The sequence below is a fragment of the Sinocyclocheilus rhinocerous genome, unplaced genomic scaffold, assembly GCF_001515625.1.
Source record: "Sinocyclocheilus rhinocerous isolate Xijiao unplaced genomic scaffold, SAMN03320098_v1.1 scaffold865, whole genome shotgun sequence".
In the NCBI taxonomy this organism is placed as follows: Eukaryota; Metazoa; Chordata; class Actinopteri; order Cypriniformes; family Cyprinidae; genus Sinocyclocheilus; species Sinocyclocheilus rhinocerous.
The window spans coordinates 19,301-38,979 of record NW_015646167.1 but is presented as its reverse complement, the minus strand read 5'-3'; the positions used below and the strand labels follow the sequence as shown (position 1 = coordinate 38,979).

Genomic DNA, 19,679 nt, shown 5'->3' with positions numbered 1-19,679 from the left:
ACGCTGTGTGACGCATTTTATGGAGGACTGTTTCCTGAACCTGCAGAGTAGCATACAATGGGTCTGTGCTCTGCTCAAAGGCTGTTCTATAAAGTGGGGCTTTTCCAACTTTGCAAGGACAGTCTGGCGCTTCTGACTCACAGCCTGTAAGTACATTTTTTATATTTAAAGAATTTGGCACTGATGATTCAAACGCGAGTAGCGCTTGTTGTTTGTCGCTTGGTTTTAGACATGGTTTTATGTTTACACGGCGCGATACGCAACGCGTAAAAACACAGTATAAGTCATTATAATCAATAATTATGTCCCCACTGGATGCAACAAATGCCTCGTTTGTAATGGGTTTTATTGGTTTTGTCTTGCCGTGCCGGGAGACGGCATCACAGTGTGTTAAGGGGTGTAACATTTCCGTCACACGCTTGAGGTATTCGGTACAACGCACTGGATAGCTGGCCAATCAGCGTACACCTCGCTTTTCAGAACGATGAGCTTTGTAAAAATCGACGCGTTTCAGAAAGAAAAACAATAATGTACATTATGTGGAAAATAATGTGTTTTTTTAACCTTAAACCGCATAAACACATTGCATTACACCAAAAACATAATGTTTTTTTTAGCAATGTCATATGACCCCTTTAACATCGTTAAATTTCTTCAAGGCAGTTACCGCACATTCATTCAGCCATTTTAAACATTGGAATAAGAGCACCAACGCAATCAATGCAATACTGCTCTTACGAAAATTAGCCAAAAAAAAAAAATTTCGCAATTGTAGTTAAACCATAATAAACCACAAATAAACCCGGGTTTTGCTACTACACTAACCATAGTGTTTCAATTTGGTTATACAAATGGTAAAAAAACAAAACATGGTTACTACACTTTTACTATAGTAAAACCATGGTTATTTTTCATAAGGGTGTTTATCAGTCAAATTCATTTAAAACTGTAGATTCAACAGGTATGAAATATGATCAGTAAGATAAAAATGTGAAGACAAATGCTGGAACTTGGCAGGTTAGTGAGGAAATATATATATTTATTATTCAGAATGCATATTTGGATTTATAGATGATTATTTTAGATAATTCATGTTAACGCAGAGATTACGACAATTTTTTTTAATTTTTTTTTTATTGCCAGCCCTAAAAAGTAATAATCTGCTTTCTCATGAGAAATGGTCTGTATGTAGGTGCGCTAAACGCTGACCGGAAACTCCCGAGCTGTACTGAGTAGAACGCGGAAGTAGCTGTGCAAGTAGTCCATTGAATACCCCTGGTATATAAATTATGATGTCATATGTTGAGGTGGGCTGTGATTGGTGGAGACCCACCCTGCACTTGTCAGTCTGGCACATAGCAGCATGTCTGTGTACAGGAAGAGGTGTCTCAGGTTGTGCCCGTTCTCACACACATCTACCACAAACCCATCACGAATCAGCTGACGTCTCTGTGGACGTGCACACATGTATGTATGATTATGATGAACACTAAATATTAAAGTTTAATAATAAAGTTGAACAAAAATCTGCATATGAGGAAACGTGTCACTTGAGGTGTGGGAGTACCTCTCCTCTGCTAAGCTTGACAGAACGTTTGCACTGCGACCGTTCATTGACCCCAGACAGGAAGCTGCTGGAGAGACGAAGCGCTTCCTGCAGTGTGATGCTGTCGGGGTGATCAGGAGGCGTGTGCTTCCACAGATCCTGAGGAGGACAGAGAAGAATGTTAATAAATCCAAAGGCATGGATGAATATTTATAAATAAATGTAAGCTGTGATCTTAAGCAGCATCTCACGTGCAACACGAGCGTGGTTTTCATCACTCTGTCTAACGGCTTATACAGGAGAGCTGTGGAGTCAAATGTATGAATTATTGAATGTTCCCAGTGTTTAAATATTATTCAAAATCATACAGGGAAGCAAAAAAAATTAACTGTTTACCTTCAAAGGTGTACTTAGTTTTGACATTGTCTGACCCTTTGGAGGACATCATACTCTAAAGATAACAAGAGACAAAGGTATCTGTGTGGTTTCCCCTAAAAGACAATAAAGATAACAAAAAGGGAAGAATATAAGACCTCTGCAAGCGTCCTGAAACGCTGATCTGACTGCATGCACTTCTGCACGATCTCCACTGCATTCTCATAGTTGTCAATGAAGCCCCGATAAACTCCTAACTGGTTGACCTGCAAAATTACATCAAGCTATTATACAATATACAAACAAATAAATATATCTGTGCTTTGTTGTATTTTTTCAAACTGCCTGTGGGAAAAACTGGGTTGCATAGAGTGTGAAAATGATAGCGAGTTCATTTGATTGAACTCAACATTGAATTGATGCAACAAATTGTGTCAATTGTTTCATATTACACTAGGGATGTAACAATGCACCTCGAGCCGGTTTAAAATCGATACAAAAATGTGACGATTCAAGGTGGTTGAGTTGTTAAATGAATCGCGATACAGGTGGGGGTGGAAGTATGATGAATGTATCTCTGAGGGGAACCGACTGTCTTCAGAAATGTTTAGATGTTATTTTCTTTTAATCTTGCCTCTGTATAATGCATATTAGTGTAGTGTTTAAATATATTATATATATATCAAATTTTGAAATTATACAATGTAATTTAGATTAAAAACTGCTCATGCTCCATGTATGCAGCATTTTTGTTTGGATCGTGATTAAAATACAGGTGTTTCTTCTCATTTTAAATGGAAAGAGCACAGGCAAAGCCTTCGTTTGTTTATATGAAAAGATTTCTTTTAGTTGTATTATTTATTTGATTTGGGGTTTGTTTTAAAATTTCAGTTTAGTTTTGTTATTTGACATATTTCAATTTCACAATTAAATGTGCAGCATTTTGTCCAAGCAATATAAAAGGACACTTTTAATTTATCTTAAATCTCGTTTTGTAAAAAAAAAAAAAAACGTCTTGTCAAATCAGTTTCGTGAATTGTATCGCATTGTGAGTTGAGTGACCCATTACATCCCTATATTACACCAGATATTAGGTCAAGAAAAAATAAGCCATATTTAACTATCATCACTGCTGTCTGCTGTGTACTGTTAATGATTGTATGATATGATAAGTTTCATAGCATTAGCAGCCACAGGTTTGCATATAAAACAACTCACAAACTTAAGAAACAGGTCTCCCACAGATAAAAGTTGCATCACTGGGGCCTCCACCCTCTCCAGACCTTGTTGTGACCCTGGATCCATCACTTCATCAGGTTGCAGTCTGGCCCGAAGGCTTGTGAAAAAGTCCTTGTGTAGATCTCTGAGCTCAGGGATTTGATAAAACACAGTCTGAACCTGCTTAGTGGACAACACAGGTTGAGAGGTTCCCGCTGCTGCCTTCAAAGCTTTCATGGGCTGCAGAGAAAGAGAAATTATAGAGAGAAAATGAACAAATGTCAAAGAATGAAAGTAAGATTTGGAACGGAAATGAAACTCGTGCTGAAAATAGCTGATGTAACTGAAAAACACTTTATAAATACATCATAGAATTAACATAAAGCATCTTCATGGGTAAATGCCAGACACAATTCCTGTGAGGAAGTGGTTGAGAAACAACACTTTTCATGCATTCTGTACTTCAACATTATGTTGCATGTCATCCTGGACTTTTTGGAAACTCTCTAGTTTAATGATAACCACTAATGGTTTGACTAGAAAGGGAAGCAATACTTCATTAAGGGAAACAGAAGTTGACCTACAGGAAGTGGCAGATGCGAAGAAGGTTCGATTTAAATAACGTGTTTCAGAAACTGGTAGACAATCATAAAAAATAAGTGCTAAAGGATGCTTTGAGCTTGAGAAGAAACCCTAACCAAGTATGGACCGAAAAACTATAAATATTCCTGAGGTGTTTGCAAACAAAGCAAAAAATTGCAACCAATGCCACAAATGGTATCACAGTCAAGTTTTTTGTTGTTAATAAAGGAAGTAGTTTATATGTAGGCTTAGTAATATACACTAGAAATAACATTTATCTTTCTCTGATATCTGATGTCAGAGACACAGTGATACCTGATGTTTAACCACAGTGGTTTTTACTTCATAACTCGCTATTTAGAAAGTCTGTAAAGTAAGAGTCTTCTGATACCATGTTGAGGAAGTGCTTAGGTCAGGAAATAATATTTATAAATGTGCGCTGACAAACGAATGGAGAGAAAGTCCTGTTTGAGAGCCATATTACCGTAAGCAGCGTCTCAAGCTCTGTCAGGTAGATCTCCTCACTGATCAGAACCCCTTTCAGAACCACTATTCTCTTCTGAAGCAGGTCATCTGGACTCTCAGTTGTCTGGAAAAACATTACAACATTGTCCTCAAGCCTTAGAACTGAATGGTGACCATGCTGGAGATTCCCATCACTCAAATAATCCAGCACTAAGAATAAAAGCCGGTCAACTAAGTAGGTGGTAACATGTAAATCATGTATTTGAATTGTTTAGTGAATTATCAGTTTTAGAATGCGACAGTAGCAATAACAGCATATAAGCAAGAACTCAGTGATAGATCATTCAAATCAGATTTGTATAAAATTTCTGTAAACATTCCGTGCACTGCAGTCTTACTGGAGTGGATGGCAAACATGGCTCAGTTTGCAAAGGGCTGTGAGAAACCCATTCTGTTTCCTCAGTAAACACATCCTGTAGTAATTCAGAATCCACAATCTCATCCTCCATCACTGTCAGAAAAACATAACACAATATATAGCTACATAAGAGAGTACTAGATGACCAATGGCCGTTCAAAACTATTTATTGGTCATTCTTTTTTAAATAAATAACAAGGTTGAAGTAAACAAACAAGACACATATTTTAAGGAAGTGTGAATTTGGGTTGAGTGGTCTCACCAGGCGAGATGTCATTGGCCTTCAGATAGTCCACTGCCTCCATGTAGAGCTCCATCAGCAGCAGCAGAGAGATGTCCAGAGTCACAGCGTGCTGCTCTACAGTTGTGAGTGTGAAGTGAATCCTCTCGCTTTCACACAGACAGTTGTTTGTGGTTACTAAGCTCGTGTTCTTCCTGCTTCTCAAACAGTGCAATAAGATATAGGCGGGGGAAGTACAATGTTCATTAAAACAGAAAATAAAGTCACATTTCCAATGACAGTTAAGACATGAAGAAGCAATGTCAGCTCACCTGCTTTGAAAAAAAGGGGAACAAAGGTAATCTAATATCCAAGCACCCTGGGCAAATGATGAAACTGTTATATAATCATTTTACAACAATAAAAGATTAAATATATTATATACAAATATAATATATTTAAATATATTTGTTAGACAAAGAGTCCGTTTTATACTACTGTCCACTTGGGGTCAGATTTTTTTTTTTTTTTACGTTTTTAAAAGAAGTCTCTTAGGCTGCATTTATTTGAACACAAATACAGTAAAAAGAGTAATATTGTCAAATATTATTTTTAAAAAATTATATTTTGATATGTAAAAAATGAAGTTCATTCCTATGATGACAAAGCTAATTTCTCAGCAACCATCACTCCAGTCTTCAGTGTCACATGATCCTTCAGAAATTATTTTAATATGCTGATTTGGTGCTCAAGAAACATTTCTTCTTATTATTAATGTTGATAACAGTTCTGCTGCTTAATATTTTTGTAAAAACTTTTTTTCAGGATTCTTTGATGAATAGGAAGAAAATAACAGCATTTTTCTAAATAAAAGTATTAATTTCTTTCAAAATCAATCTTACGGAGCCCAAACTTTTGAAAATGTAGTATGTCCGTTTACAACAAAAGCAACAACAACTACTATTTAAATCAAATGTATTATATTAATTATTATAAAAAGGCAAAGAGAGGAAGGTTTATATTTCAATCTCACTAGACATGTCCATAACTCATTTTGCCAAAACATTTGTGTAATGTAGAGGTCACTCACTGTTCAACAATGCCACCTACTGAAATACTAGAAGAAATACTGAAAGGACCACCCTACATATATCTTCCCACACGTAAAATGCCAGTTTGAACCCACTTTAAGAAATCAGTAAATCAGAAAACAGTATATATTAAAATGTTCACGTGTGTCATCTCGGAAACACTGTACGCTGATCTTAAATTGGGAGATTTTGTAAACAATGTTTACTAAAAGCTGACCGTTTACTCTTACGCCGGGCCTTCAACTCATCTACCAACATTCCGCAGAATCTGCACACCACAAACCTTCTGTGCCCAGTTGTAACAAGAGAACCCTTGGTTGAAAATTGTAGCATTGTAAGGGTTTGTTGCAATGGCTTCTACGGGGACTGAGAAGTGCAAAGCAAATCACAATTCTGAAAACAAAATAACAAATTACAAACGCAAATGCAAGTCTAAAAAACAAAATAACAATTCAGAAAGTACAACAACAATTCAGAAAACATTATAACAAGTCAGAAAACACAATGACAAATTCGAAAACAAAATAAGTCAGAAAACACAACATCCCAAACCAATGGCGCTGTCTCAAACTATACCTACCTCTTCCGGTTTGTCTGATTTGTCGTTGTGTTTTCTGACTTGTTATAATGTTTTCTGAATTGTTGTTGTGCTTTCTGAATTGTTATTTAGTTTTTTAGACTTGCATTTGCGTTTTTAATTTGTTATTTTGTTTTCAGAATTGTGATTTGCTTTGCACTTCTCGGCCACCGTAGGCTTCCCCTCAGTCAGCACACAGCCACACACAGCTGCGTCTCTCTGTAAAATCCTGGAGGGGGCGCTGAGGAAACAACTCAAGTCTGAAACTCCCATCAGTCCTCCAAATGGAAAAAAATGATCGTCAGTAGCCCTACTTCTGATATAAAAGTAAAAAAAACAAAACAGTTTGGCTTGTCACACATGCACATTAAAATAGTAACTAATAAATAAATATAGCAACATTTTTATGATGTTTTAAAACAATAAGTCATTATTCATATCAAACATTTTAAACAATAGTTTTTGCTGGGAAAAAAATTGCTAAAACCAGCCTAAGCTGGTTGGCTGGTCTTAAAAGCTGGAAGTAGCTGGTTTTAGCTGGTTGGCCAGCTGGTCTCCTAGCATAACCAGCTAAAGAAGTGGCTAAAACCCCTCTAAAACCAGCCTGCTGACCAGCTATGACCAGGCTGGACGACCAGCTAAAACCAGCCAACCAGCTTCGACTGGTTTTAGCTGTTTTTTTTCAGCAGTAACTATGTTTGTCAGATGATCTCGTCATACTTCATGTTTAGTTTGAAAGTCTAGTACACAGAGATATTCTATGAATATTCAATGAATAGAGAAAGCTCTAATACTTTGTACAGCTATACTAGGCCTGCAGCAATAGTAAGATTATTATGGTAGTATGATATTCTGCACATATTGCAGAGAACATGAGCATACAGTGATAATACAGAATACAACAAATCATAATTAAAAAAATATTGTGACTTGTGACATATCGAATACTGTTTCTGGGTCCAAGCCTCAACTCCATTTCAGTTGAGAATACTATCTCAACAGCTATTTTTAGCACCATTTACTCACAGTGGCTCACAGTGTCCTGTATGGCCAACTGAGATTTCAGTATAGGCTACAGAGAGGAAGGTTAGAATCAGGATTTTTTCAGCAGTACTACAGCATACAGTGAGTACATATTGGCACCGTTTGTTGTTTGCTTTTGGGATCAGATAGCACTTTTCGACTAAGGAACGGTGATGCTTAAAGTCAGACCTAACAATTAGTGAGACTGCAAGACTGAAACAACAAGGCCAACGGATTGAGGAAGTCCAATATCTTAAGGACTTGTTTTAATTAAAGTGTTTAAGTTATAAGTCACCCAAAAATGAAAATTATTTTATAGTTTACTTTCTCATGTCATTCCAAACCTGTGCCACTTTTTTTTCTACAGAAGAATAAGATATTTTGAAGAGTTACCAGACACTTTTGGTTTCCTTTGCCTTCAGTTGTATTGACTAACAACATTTAAAACATTTTTCAAAATGACAGAATTTTTATTTTTGGGCGAACTATTAACAAAACAAGTAGCCAACATATACAGTGGGTACGGAAAGTATTCAGACCCCCTTAAATTTTTCACTCTTTGTTATATTGCAGCCATTTGCTAAAATCATTTAAGTTAATTTTTTTTCCTCATTAATTATTTGAAAGAAAGACAATTCCTTTGCAAAATGATGATGATAATAAATACATTTAAGACAATTTAAAAGGTGTGTTTACACACAAAAAACACATACAGGTTTGACAGGAAATTAATAAATTAAAAAAAAAACAAAATTTTTTTTTTTTTGTACGTTTTTTTTTTTCATTTATTCCATTCAGCAAAAGTTTGGCCTTTCAATGAAGGATCCAATAGGTCTCTCTTTGCACAACTCTTATGCCTTTGCCAAGTGCTTGAACTGTCATATATCTTAAATGGTTGATTATGTTATTGTTATGTCACACAGAAAAGATGTGCTATGAAAACTATGATGCAGTGTTTCCTCTAAATGTATCTACAATTCAAAGTTACTGAGGATGCACCAAATGATGCTTCATATTCACCTGATTCTGGTTTGTATATGCAACATTCATTTGATTTTCATACTCTTCTGCATGATGTCGGATCAAATTCAAGACAGTGTTTCTAACATCATATAACCGCAGCGACTGGCTGGATTTCTTGCTTCCTTTTCAAATGGAGGATACCCATTTCCTTTTCTAATGGTGGAGCAGCTTCCCAAGTACCTTTAAAACCACCAAATTCAATGATATTCTAATGAATCTGTAAGTCACATCAAATCTAGGGATAAGAAAAAGTACAAAGGAAAATGCATGGAGAATTGAGAGAAGCAGAATGATGAGGACAAATCAAAAAGGATTGTTGAGTATGTTTAGGCTTTGCAGGAATGGAGAGGGAGAGGAATACTGTACAATTAAAAATGAAGCTGGGGAAGAATAGGATAGCAGGACAAGACTTGACAAGAGATTTGAATGATGGCATAATGATGAGAATGATGATGGAGAAATAAATAATGAGAGTTGATGAGGAAGTGTAACATTAAATGTCTTTTTAAGTTCATTTTTGAGTAAGATATTTAAAGTCTCTCAAGTCATCATTATTATTATTTCCTTCTCATTTTGTCTTTTACAATTTCACTTTTATTTTAATTTTCTTGTTTATTACTAATATTTTTCAATGTAATACTCTGATGTATGGAGCACTTCAAATTCTATTTATTTACTTATTTACTTACTTACTTACTTAAAAGCCAGTCGATTTGGTCAGTCAAACTTTTAAATAAATTTTAGCATTTTGTTTCAAACTTACATTGAGCAGCAGCAAGCGCGTGAGGTTGCCATGGCAACCAGATACGCTACACGCAAATTACCTGTAGGCTGCGCTAGCAATAAACGCGCTGAAAATAATGCACTATACACACGTGTCAACAGATCAAGGAGTGAATTACCCACTGCTTTAAAATAGATGTCTGTTGGACATGATTCAAGTGAGTAAGATATTTAAAGTCTCTCAAGTCATCATTATTATTATTTCCTTCTCATTTTGTCTTTTACAATTTCACTTTTATTTTAATTTTCTTGTTTATTACTAATATTTTTCAATGTAATACTCTGATGTATGGAGCACTTCAAATTCTATTTATTTACTTATTTACTTACTTACTTACTTAAAAGCCAGTCGATTTGGTCAGTCAAACTTTTAAATAAATTTTAGCATTTTGTTTCAAACTTACATTGAGCAGCAGCAAGCGCGTGAGGTTGCCATGGCAACCAGATACGCTACACGCAAATTACCTGTAGGCTGCGCTAGCAATAAACGCGCTGAAAATAATGCACTATACACATGTGTCAACAGATCAAGGAGTGAATTACCCACTGCTTTAAAATAGATGTCTGTTGAACATGATTCAAGTTAAACGCACAAAGCAGGTACGCATGCACTTAATATTTAAATCTTACTTAAAATGGCAGGTTAAGCAGTTTATATTCTGAAATATATTTCTGTTTTGTTCTGTTGTAAATGAAACAATATTTGCATGTAAATGGTCCTCTTATTGACATAAATGTAACACACTGAGCTGCGTATCACCTTTGTGAGATTGCCCAGGTCTGGAGTCATCAAGCATCGGCATCTTCATCATCTGACTTTATTTTGGTTAGGGTCCAGATTCCTCTGCAGTTGTCGTATGTTGTAAAAAACGCTAAATATACATTCACGCCATGCAACAGGCAGCATTATATAGGCTACCATAGGCTATGCAGATTCATCACGTGGCAACTTTTTACGCAAAGGAGATTGGGGAAGCCATTAGTAAGTTTGATTTTATTTATTAATCTATTTACAAGACAATTTAAAATGTATTTAAATAACTACATTATGCGCATATTTACTTTTGAGTTGAATATATTATTAATTAACAAATATGTAGTAAAATGTTTCAATCGGGCACCCCTTCTAACAAGTCCACAAACCCAACTGTCAGAAAGTCCGTTCCGGAACCTAAATCACGCAGCTGTTTCCATACGGACTTTAAAACTATCATGGCTCACAGACTGTTGCGAACGTATGGGAATTGGAGGAAAGTTATATAATTGGATTATGGATTTCCTTCTTGAAAGAACAATACAGGTTAGGGTAGGAGTAGAGTATTCTGAGACATACACAATAGACAATGGAACTCCTCAAGGAAGTGTATGCAGCCCAATATTTTTTAATATTATGATGAATGATATTTTTAGTAATTTTAAAGGTGATATTGGAAAGGCATTATTTGCTGATGACGGGGCAATATGGAAAAGAGGACGTAATATTGCATGTGTGTCTCAAAGATTACAAAAAGCAGTAGATAAAGTGGAAGTATGGGCAAATAATTGGAGATTCAGATTATCTGTGGCTAAAACTCAAGTTATATGTTTCACAAAAGGGAAAAATGTACCAAAGGTTAAGTTGAAGTTGTACAAACAGGAGCTGGAGCAAGTCTCAGTAGTTAAATATCTCGGTGTTTGGATGGAATCTAGATTGACATTTGCAATGCACGTTAAAAAACTGATTAAGAAATGTAAAACAGGAGTAAATATTTTAAAGCATGGAAACAAAAATATTAAAAGCTTTGGATGGATTGCTAAAAGGGAAGCACAAGTTGTTGGTATTGCAGACTGTGATGTTAGCCCTACGGTGATATTATCCAGTATACCACCGTGGATTTTTCCTATGCCACTAGTCGATTTTCAAATACATATAAAAATTAAGAATGAGAAAGAAACCCCTAAGAACATTATTGCACAGCAGTATTTAGATCAGACTTATCCATCGTGGTTACATATATATACTGATGGTTCTAAAGACCCTATCTCTGGCAGAACAGCTGCTGCAGTATTTATTCCAAAGTTTCAAACTAGTATTAAGAAAAGAATAACTGATCATGTATCCGTGTATACAGCAGAATTAATTGCCATGGTGGTAGCACTCCAGTGGGTAGAGGATGTAAAACCAAGGTTAGTAGTAATATGTTCTGACTCTTATGCAGCAATATTGAGCCTTGCAAGTGGAGTAAAATCATCAAGGCAAGACATTATATATGAGATTCTTGCAAGTTTGTTAAGAATAAGTAATGTAAGCTTAATAACATTTTTGTGGGTTCCCGCTCATGTGGGAGTGGAGGCTAATGAAGTGGTTGATAAGCTTGCTAAGCAAGCTCTTATACACTCAGAAATAGATATTCAAGTGACTCTTAGCAAAAATGAGGTTAAAGGGAAAATTAAAGAATTCATAAACAAAAAATGGCAAGAAGTATGGAACTGTGATAGCAAGGGCAGACAAATGTATAATATTTAGAAGCAAGTAGGAAATGGTAGAAGTGTTTTTAGGAATAGGAAAGAAGATACAATTATTTCTCGCATCCGAATAGGGCATACTAGATTAAATCACTCTCTGTTTAATATAGGAAAACATGAAACAGGTCAATGTATTTTTTTGTAATCAGGCAGAAACAATAGAGCATGTTTTAATAAAATGTAAAAAATATGGAAAAGAAAGGTTAAAACTCATTAAGGAAGTAAGAAACATGGGTGTTGAATCATTTAATTTGTTAAATCTTTTGAAAGAGCATGCAGAACAAGGTAAAATATATGGTGCTATTGTTAAATACATTAAAGAAATAGGAATATATTGAGGTCAAGATACACTTGTGTGGGGGGCAAGGTGACCATGAGCACGGCTCTTGAAGTATTTCTAACAGAATCGTGTAGGATGGTAAGGTGCAGTTCTTTACGGATTTTACATGGTCGCTTGAGATTACAGGAGTCCACTGGATGGCTTCGACCACATTTCCAACAGCGTTTACCCTCTGTGATCCAGGTGATAATCTGAGAGGTGGTTAACAACCGCTCACAGAAAGTCATGCTCAAAGTTGCTAAAGTTCTTTTGCACAATGGTGGTCAGACTATGGAGGCTCACGCTGTTCTTGACGACGGCTCTGAGAGAACCATCATTCTTCCTCCTCTTATTCAACGGCTTAAACTGAATGGAACCTCTGAGGTTCTCCCGCTACAGACAATCCAACAAAGTCATGCTGAGCTCAAAGGGTCTACAGTTAATTTGGAGGTTTCTCCCATTGCTAAACCTACAGAGAAGGTATGCTATCCACAATGCCTTCACTGCTCCTGGTTTATGTCTTGCTGAACATGATTACCCTGTGGCAGCTCTTCAGAGAGCATACCGCCACCTGAGGGGTCTACCCCTGCTACCAGTAGACAGAGTACAACCTTTACTCCTCATAGGATCTGACATGCCACATCTCTTGACCCCCACTCAGCCTGTCCGTAAAGGAGCACCAGGAGGTCCTGTTGCCATATGCACCAAGCTTGGTTGGGTACTACAAGGCCCAATGTGTCCATTCAGCCTCCTAGAGGTCAGCAACAATGTCTACACATCATGACTACACCACCCCGCGATGAACTATGTAGCGTCCAATCGAAAGAAGTTAGCCAGAACTGATGGTTTAGTGACTTTTTAATGAGTTTCCTTGCAGGTCATAAACCAACGTAAGAGCTTGTTGCCACTTTCGACTGAGGCTATATTCCTTATCTCTTTAACCTTTGTTGCCGTTTTACCTTCTCTTTATCACTAGCGATCTTTTTCTTTTTCCCTTTTTGTTAGATCTCCCCCGTGCATACCGTTCTTTCAAAATAAAAGCCAGTTTCGGCTAAACAGGAAGTGTCAAAATAAAAGCATATAAATGCATGTAATCGTCATACTTTGAGGTCCTTTACAAACTATATCACCATGTGGAGCGCTTATGGCAAATGGACACCCTGCCATACAACGAAAAGTTGATCACAAGAGTGATCACAACAGTCCTTCAATCTCTTACAGTCTGCGACTGCTAGAGTGAATGTGGACGGAGTTATGCGGTATGCTACACCATTGCTAAGGCGCACACCCATCACAGTGCTACATGCAGGAAAAGAGGCTGTGCTTCCCAGTCTACGGAATACTGAGAGAAAGCTGGCCAAGAATCCTGAGCAGGCCAAGACCTACTGTTCTGAAATCCAAAAGCTGGAGACAGCAGGCTACATTGCCAGGATATCACCAGAAGAGGCAGATCAGAGCACAGAGTCCTGGTTTATCCCACATCACATGGTACACCACAATGAGAAGGACCGAATAGTTTTCAACTGTTCATTCCAGTACCAAGGACAGAGTCTGAACGACCAACTCCTTCCAGGACCGTCACTGGGACCATCCTTACTGGGTGTTATCTTGGGGTTTCGCCAGCATGCCATTGCGATCAGTGGAGACAGCAAGGGCATGTTTCACCAGGTACGCCTGTTACCTGGTGACAGATCAGTGCTGCGATTTATATGGAGGGACATGAATAGGGAGGCTCAACCCGACATCTACGAGTGGCAGGTGCTTCCCTTTGGAACAACTTGCAGCCCCTGTTGTGCCATCTATGCTCTACAGTGCCATGCCCAGGAGTATAAAGACACCATGCGGATGAGCATGAGGATGTCCATGTCTCCTATGTCTTAGCTCGATCCCGCGTAGCTCCCCGGAAATGCTTATCCATGCCCCGCCTAGAGCTATCTGCTGCCCTAACTGGAGCCCAAATGGGCAAGGTAATACAGGCTGAGCTGACCCTTCTGTTAAACCAAGTCACCTACTGGTCTGATTCCACTACAGTGTTGCACTGGTTAAAATCAGAGTCATGCCGATACAAGGTCTTTGTGGGGGCCCGAGTAGCGGAAATCCAGACACTAACTGATGTCAACAGGTGGAGGTAACCCAGCAGACCATATCACCCGAGGACTGACCTTAGAGGAGTTAGCAGGCCCTCACCAATGGAGATCTGGCAGAGTATAAAGACACCATGCCTGGCTTGGATGACATTGTGGAGAACTCATTCTACGTTGACAACTGCCTCCACAGCACTCAAGATCAAAGTGAGGCCAAAGCTGTGATAGATGGGTTACGCCAGGCTCTGTCAAAGGGAGGCTTCGAAATAAGGCAGTGGGCATGCAACATACCATCAGTTCTCCAACATCTCCCTTCAGAAGCCAGATCCACTAGTAGTGAACTTGGCTCAGTCACAATAATGTCCAGTTCCACACCTCCAGACTTCAGTCAGTTCCAAACCTGGAAAGAACTGGTCCAGTCCACTGCACGGGCCTGTAATGGGGCGGCCACCGCTGATACCCCTTGTGATGCCTCAAGCTATATCCAGGCAGAAAAACTCATTTTAGCACAGGCACAGCTTGATACTTTCCCAGACGAAATCAAGGCTCTGAGAGCTGGACAGCCCATTCCAACTGATAGTCGTCTGTGTTCTCTCGCCCAAGAGTATGATAAAGATACTGGCCTTATCAGAGTCGGCAGACGACTTCGCCGGGCTGAAACCCTGCAATCGGACAGTATACACCCAATCGTCCTAGACCCACGACATCAGGTCACGAAACTACTCATACAGGACATGGATCAACAGCTCCATCACCCTGGTGCTGAGAGAGTGCTAGCAGAGCTACAACGTAAATACTGGGTGCTGAGGGGTCGTGAAGCCATACGCAAACACCAACAAACCTGTAAAGACTGCCAGTTCTGGAGGGCTAAACCACAGATCCCTCGAATGGCCGACCTACCACCTTGTCGGCTATGTCTGTTTAAGCCACCGTTCTACTCCACTGGCGTAGACTGCTTTGGTCCCTTTCACGTGAAGATAGGACGTCGCCAGGAGAAGCGATGGGGGATCTTGTATAAGTGCCTAACCACCAGATGCTTACATTTAGATCTCCTTGAACACCTGGACACAGATGCCTTTCTCCTTTCCTTATGTCGCTTCATTGCTCGAAGAGGGAAGCCTTACGAAATACTCTGTGACAATGGCACTAACTTCACAGGAGGTGACAGGGAACTACGAGATACATTCAGTCTAATGGCCCCCGAGCTTCAGAGACAACTAGCTGAACAGCAGATTAAGTTCCGCTACAACCCCCCGAGTGCTCCTCACTTCGGTGGAACTTGGGAGCGTGAGGTGAAATCAGTTAAGGCAGCCTTACGAGTCATTCTCCGAGAGCAGTCTGTTCCCGAGCCTGTCCTGCAGACACTACTGGTAGAGGTGGAAGGAATGCTTAATTCAAAACCACTTGGCTATGTCTCATCAGACATCGCAGACCCGGATCCTGTGTACTATGTGTAATTTACATAAGATTTAATTGCTGCAATCTGCAATGCTTATACGAGACTTACACAGAAGCAGAGCTGAATGCATTTTTTTTCCATGTTCTGACATGAATACCTACCAAACAACACAGGGTCAGCCAGCCAACATACTTGTTGACGTACCTAGAATCACTCGCCATGCTTGAACTAATCACTTGCAAATATAGCTGACCAAATAAACAGTTAATCATCTAATTCAAACAATCTGATTGATGCAGTGTCCTGTGGACATGTTTCAAAGTCACCATATTGCGTACATAATGCTAGAATGCTTTTATGTAATGAGATGTGTTCACCCACAGTTGAACGTTTAACGTAGAAAAAAACAAGACATACTGGTTTGGAACGACATGAGGGTGAGTAAAACAAAGTAATACAGGTTTGAAATGAAGGTGATGACAGAATTTTCAACTGTACATAGTGGATTCAGTTGCTGAATGCGTTTTAGGAGAGCGGTAGTGTAGATTGTAAATAACGTACAGTATTAAAACAAATCAGTTTTTAAAAAAAACATTTCTTTGCTTGTTTCTCCAAGAAAAACATGACTCTCTTGTTTCATCCATTTTGCCCAGGCTTGAAAGGCTGCATGTTTTCTGAAAAACAAACAATTTCACAGAGCTTATCTTGATTTATCTAGACCACCACCTCTCCCATTCACTGCAGACATTTCCTGTCTGTCCTCTTTCTCTCTCCCAGGCAGCGGTGGAGAGCTTGCGTGAGAAGCTGTGGGAGTAACAGCCTATGATTGGTCATTTCCTGAGTATAATGGATGGTCTGATGGCGCACCTCAAAATGAAAAAAGAGAAGAGCCACAAACAGTTGTCCGTTATTAGCATGCAAACACAAACCGTGTGTGTGTGTGTTTTGAGGTTAAAGTGATGCACAATGATGGTACTGTGCCAGTGCTAATTTCATTTGTAGTCTGAAAAGTAGTCAGGCATAAATATAAATTCTTGGTCAAATAGAGGTAATATATAAGGCTACAGTGTTCTGGGTTACAGGAACTTCTCAAGGTCGTTAGACTGATAGGAATCTGTCCAACAATTTAAAGCAGCGCTATGTAACTTTTGGCGCTCTAGCGGTTAATAAACAGAACGGCACACATCCCGCGGAAGAACATTCCAACCGGAGCTACTTCTCTAAGTTTATGTCTATGGCGATTCACGCAGGTATGTGTTACTCCGCAGCGGTGACGACCCGACCAGACTACAATAGTCCAAATATAAGTACTTATTATAAGTGTACCGTAGTGATTCGGAATAAGACAAAAATGCGGTTTGGAAGATGAATTCATGATGTACTCGCTCATTACATTTTGCAAATTTTGAACACAGAAAAAGTTACATAGTGCTGCTTTAAAGTGCAGAAGAATAACTTCTGTTTCACATGAAACAAAACTATTTCCTGTATAAGTGGCTGAACTGTTCAATCTGCGCAAAGGATTCAGATGTAGGACAGTGATTGTTTTTAGTTTGCCTCTGTCAGTTCGTAAAACCCATTTTAGTAATTTCTGATGAATATAGCATACTGAGCCATTTTCATTTTAGATTTCCATGTTTTGTTCAGGGCGCAGAATGCAATCTCAGTGTTGTAGTGTTTGATCTTTTGCATGTAACTTACACAGCCAAACCTCTCAACCATAAAGTGTGTTAGTGTTTGTGTGTGTGTGTGTGTGTAGGCTACTTACCTCGACACTACTATCAATGTACATTCCTCTATTTCATGCTTGAGATTTTTTGATTTCCCATGTGGGCAAATTTTTTGGTAAAAGATACATTCCAAAAACAATAACTTTATTTGAATAGTTTTGTTTCTTCATATTTTTGTTATTATCAATAATGTACATTGGGATGTTTTGTGTTCATTATATGCTATTTCGTTTTTTTATTGATCATTTTAGTGTTGTGTGTTATAATGGTATTTTGTCTTTGTGTGTATGACCATGTGCACCATCTATATATGAGTTCTGGTCATGCTTTATTGACAGGTTATCAGTACATTTAAGGTAAAACCAGATTTTGATTGGTATCTTTAGATTATATCACTTAAAACATATGGCTATAAGTTATACATATATAAACATCGATTATATGAAATATCTTATTCAGGGCAGTACTAAATAAAAAACAAACTGCTATTTGTTTGAATCATTATCATCTTGCAGATCATGCAACCCCCAATCTCCACCCGTGCTCATGTTCACAGAGCATATTTAAATGTATTTGTATGTGTATTTTTAAAGTCCTTTTCCGTCAAAACAATGTCCTGCAAAGGTCAGAAAAAGAGAAACTTTAAAGACTTTAAAAACTATAAAGAATAATCCAAAATCAAACATCACCAAGAGAAAGTAAACATTTTCACAACACTAGTAAAAGTATAGTAGGCCTCTGAGGCAAAACCTCACTACTTTGAACTCACTACATATTTATGAACGTGCAGTTATGGAATAGCATTTCCATTAGCGTTAACAGAGTCAAACATGATGTGTACAATCAGTGAACTGTTTCCAGGGCAACATAACACATATAATCCTCAGCACATGCAAAGATGAATGTTTGTAACTATTTACTACAAGTTTAGCAAATATGCAAAGTATTTTGCAACCGTGAAATACCATATTCAAAATTCTGAGTCTTTTATTTGCATTTTGTGAACATCACTTTTAACACTTAATCACACAGGAATATGACTACATTTTTTATATAGATGTGTCACAAACACCATCTATGCAAAGCAAAAAAAGTTGTGATCTTGTTTTCACACCTAAGATAAAGCACAGTAAGTAAACACATGCACAAATATAATCAAACATAAACATGGCAGAACAGGTTTTCTAATTACCGGAAATATTCCAACCAATACAAAAATTAATGACAGTAAACTTTTATTTGTACTATAACATACTGAAGCAACAAGGATCTGTTTTTCATGTAACATATGTCTATGTTGTGCCTATTTATTGTAATTTTTAACAGAATGAAAAAAGTGAGTTACAAACATCTGTGTATTGGTTGCAGAACATAAGATATGTGCAACACGAGAACAACAGGTAAAGTGAACTTATAAAAAACATTGTGAAAAAAAAACCTTCCAGTGAAGCATACAATATAAGAGACTTTGCTGTTTACATATCACCACTAGGTAGAGGGCATCAATTTTCACCACCTGCATGAATTTTTGCCCATATTACCAAGACTCAGATCTCTAACTGTGTGTAATTTGTTGGGTGACTACAGTGCCAGAATGAGCACGAATCTTGATTTCTCGAGACATCTGACACCAGGCACAAGGATAACAGAAGCAGAGAGTGCAAAAATCATCACAGCAGGAACCCTGAGAAAGAAAGCGTTTCAATAATACCACTGAATTCATATTTGTAAAATATATTAGTATTAGTTATTAGTTTATTAGTATTAGTTATAGTTTAAACTGGCTTGACCAACACAGGTTCTTGTCCCACTACCCACACTTGCAGTTTTGAACACTTTTCTAACTGCGTGACGTATTTCCTGTATTTGTCCCAAGTGTTCAAGAGGGCGTGAAGACCGCAATACTTCACACTTTAAAATAATCTTCAAAATGTCTGTTAAGTAGTCTCTTTGCAACCGACGACACAATTTAATTGTGGTGCTTCTAATTAAGTGATAAAAATCAGTTGAAAATGTTTTACAAAATATACATACTCACCCAGGGCTGGACTGGGTAAGATTTTTAATGCTTTTTAAAGAAGTCTCTTTTGCTCACCAAGCCTGCATTTATTTGTTTCAAAATACAGCAAAAGCAGTAATATTGTGAAATATTTTTAATATTTAAAATTATTTTCTGTTTGAATATACAGTATTTTAAACTGTAATTTATTCCTGCGATTTCAAAGCTGAATTTTTAGCATCATTACTCCAGTTACATGATCCTTCAGAAATCATTCAAATATTCTGATTTGCTGCTCAAAAAAACATTTATTATTATTATT

At 37.8% G+C, this 19,679-nt stretch overlaps 1 protein-coding gene across 1 annotated transcript in view; it reads right to left on the bottom strand.

Moving 5' to 3' along the window:
* LOC107707056 (active breakpoint cluster region-related protein-like) overlaps positions 1–10,146 on the bottom strand; it is a 21,404-nt gene extending 11,258 nt beyond the window's left edge. Inside the window, exons 1-10 of the mRNA XM_016510934.1 lie at positions 10,082–10,146; positions 4,867–5,042; positions 4,585–4,697; positions 4,206–4,310; positions 3,140–3,379; positions 2,080–2,187; positions 1,943–1,997; positions 1,798–1,850; positions 1,568–1,705; positions 1,334–1,449 (exon numbers count right to left, since the gene is read on the bottom strand). Of these exons, the coding sequence (XP_016366420.1) occupies positions 1,334–1,449; positions 1,568–1,705; positions 1,798–1,850; positions 1,943–1,997; positions 2,080–2,187; positions 3,140–3,379; positions 4,206–4,310; positions 4,585–4,697; positions 4,867–4,921 (983 nt within the window). The 5' untranslated portion in view covers positions 4,922–5,042; positions 10,082–10,146. The remainder of the gene's footprint in view (positions 1–1,333; positions 1,450–1,567; positions 1,706–1,797; positions 1,851–1,942; positions 1,998–2,079; positions 2,188–3,139; positions 3,380–4,205; positions 4,311–4,584; positions 4,698–4,866; positions 5,043–10,081) is intronic.
* Positions 10,147–19,679: the final 9,533 nt, after the last annotated feature.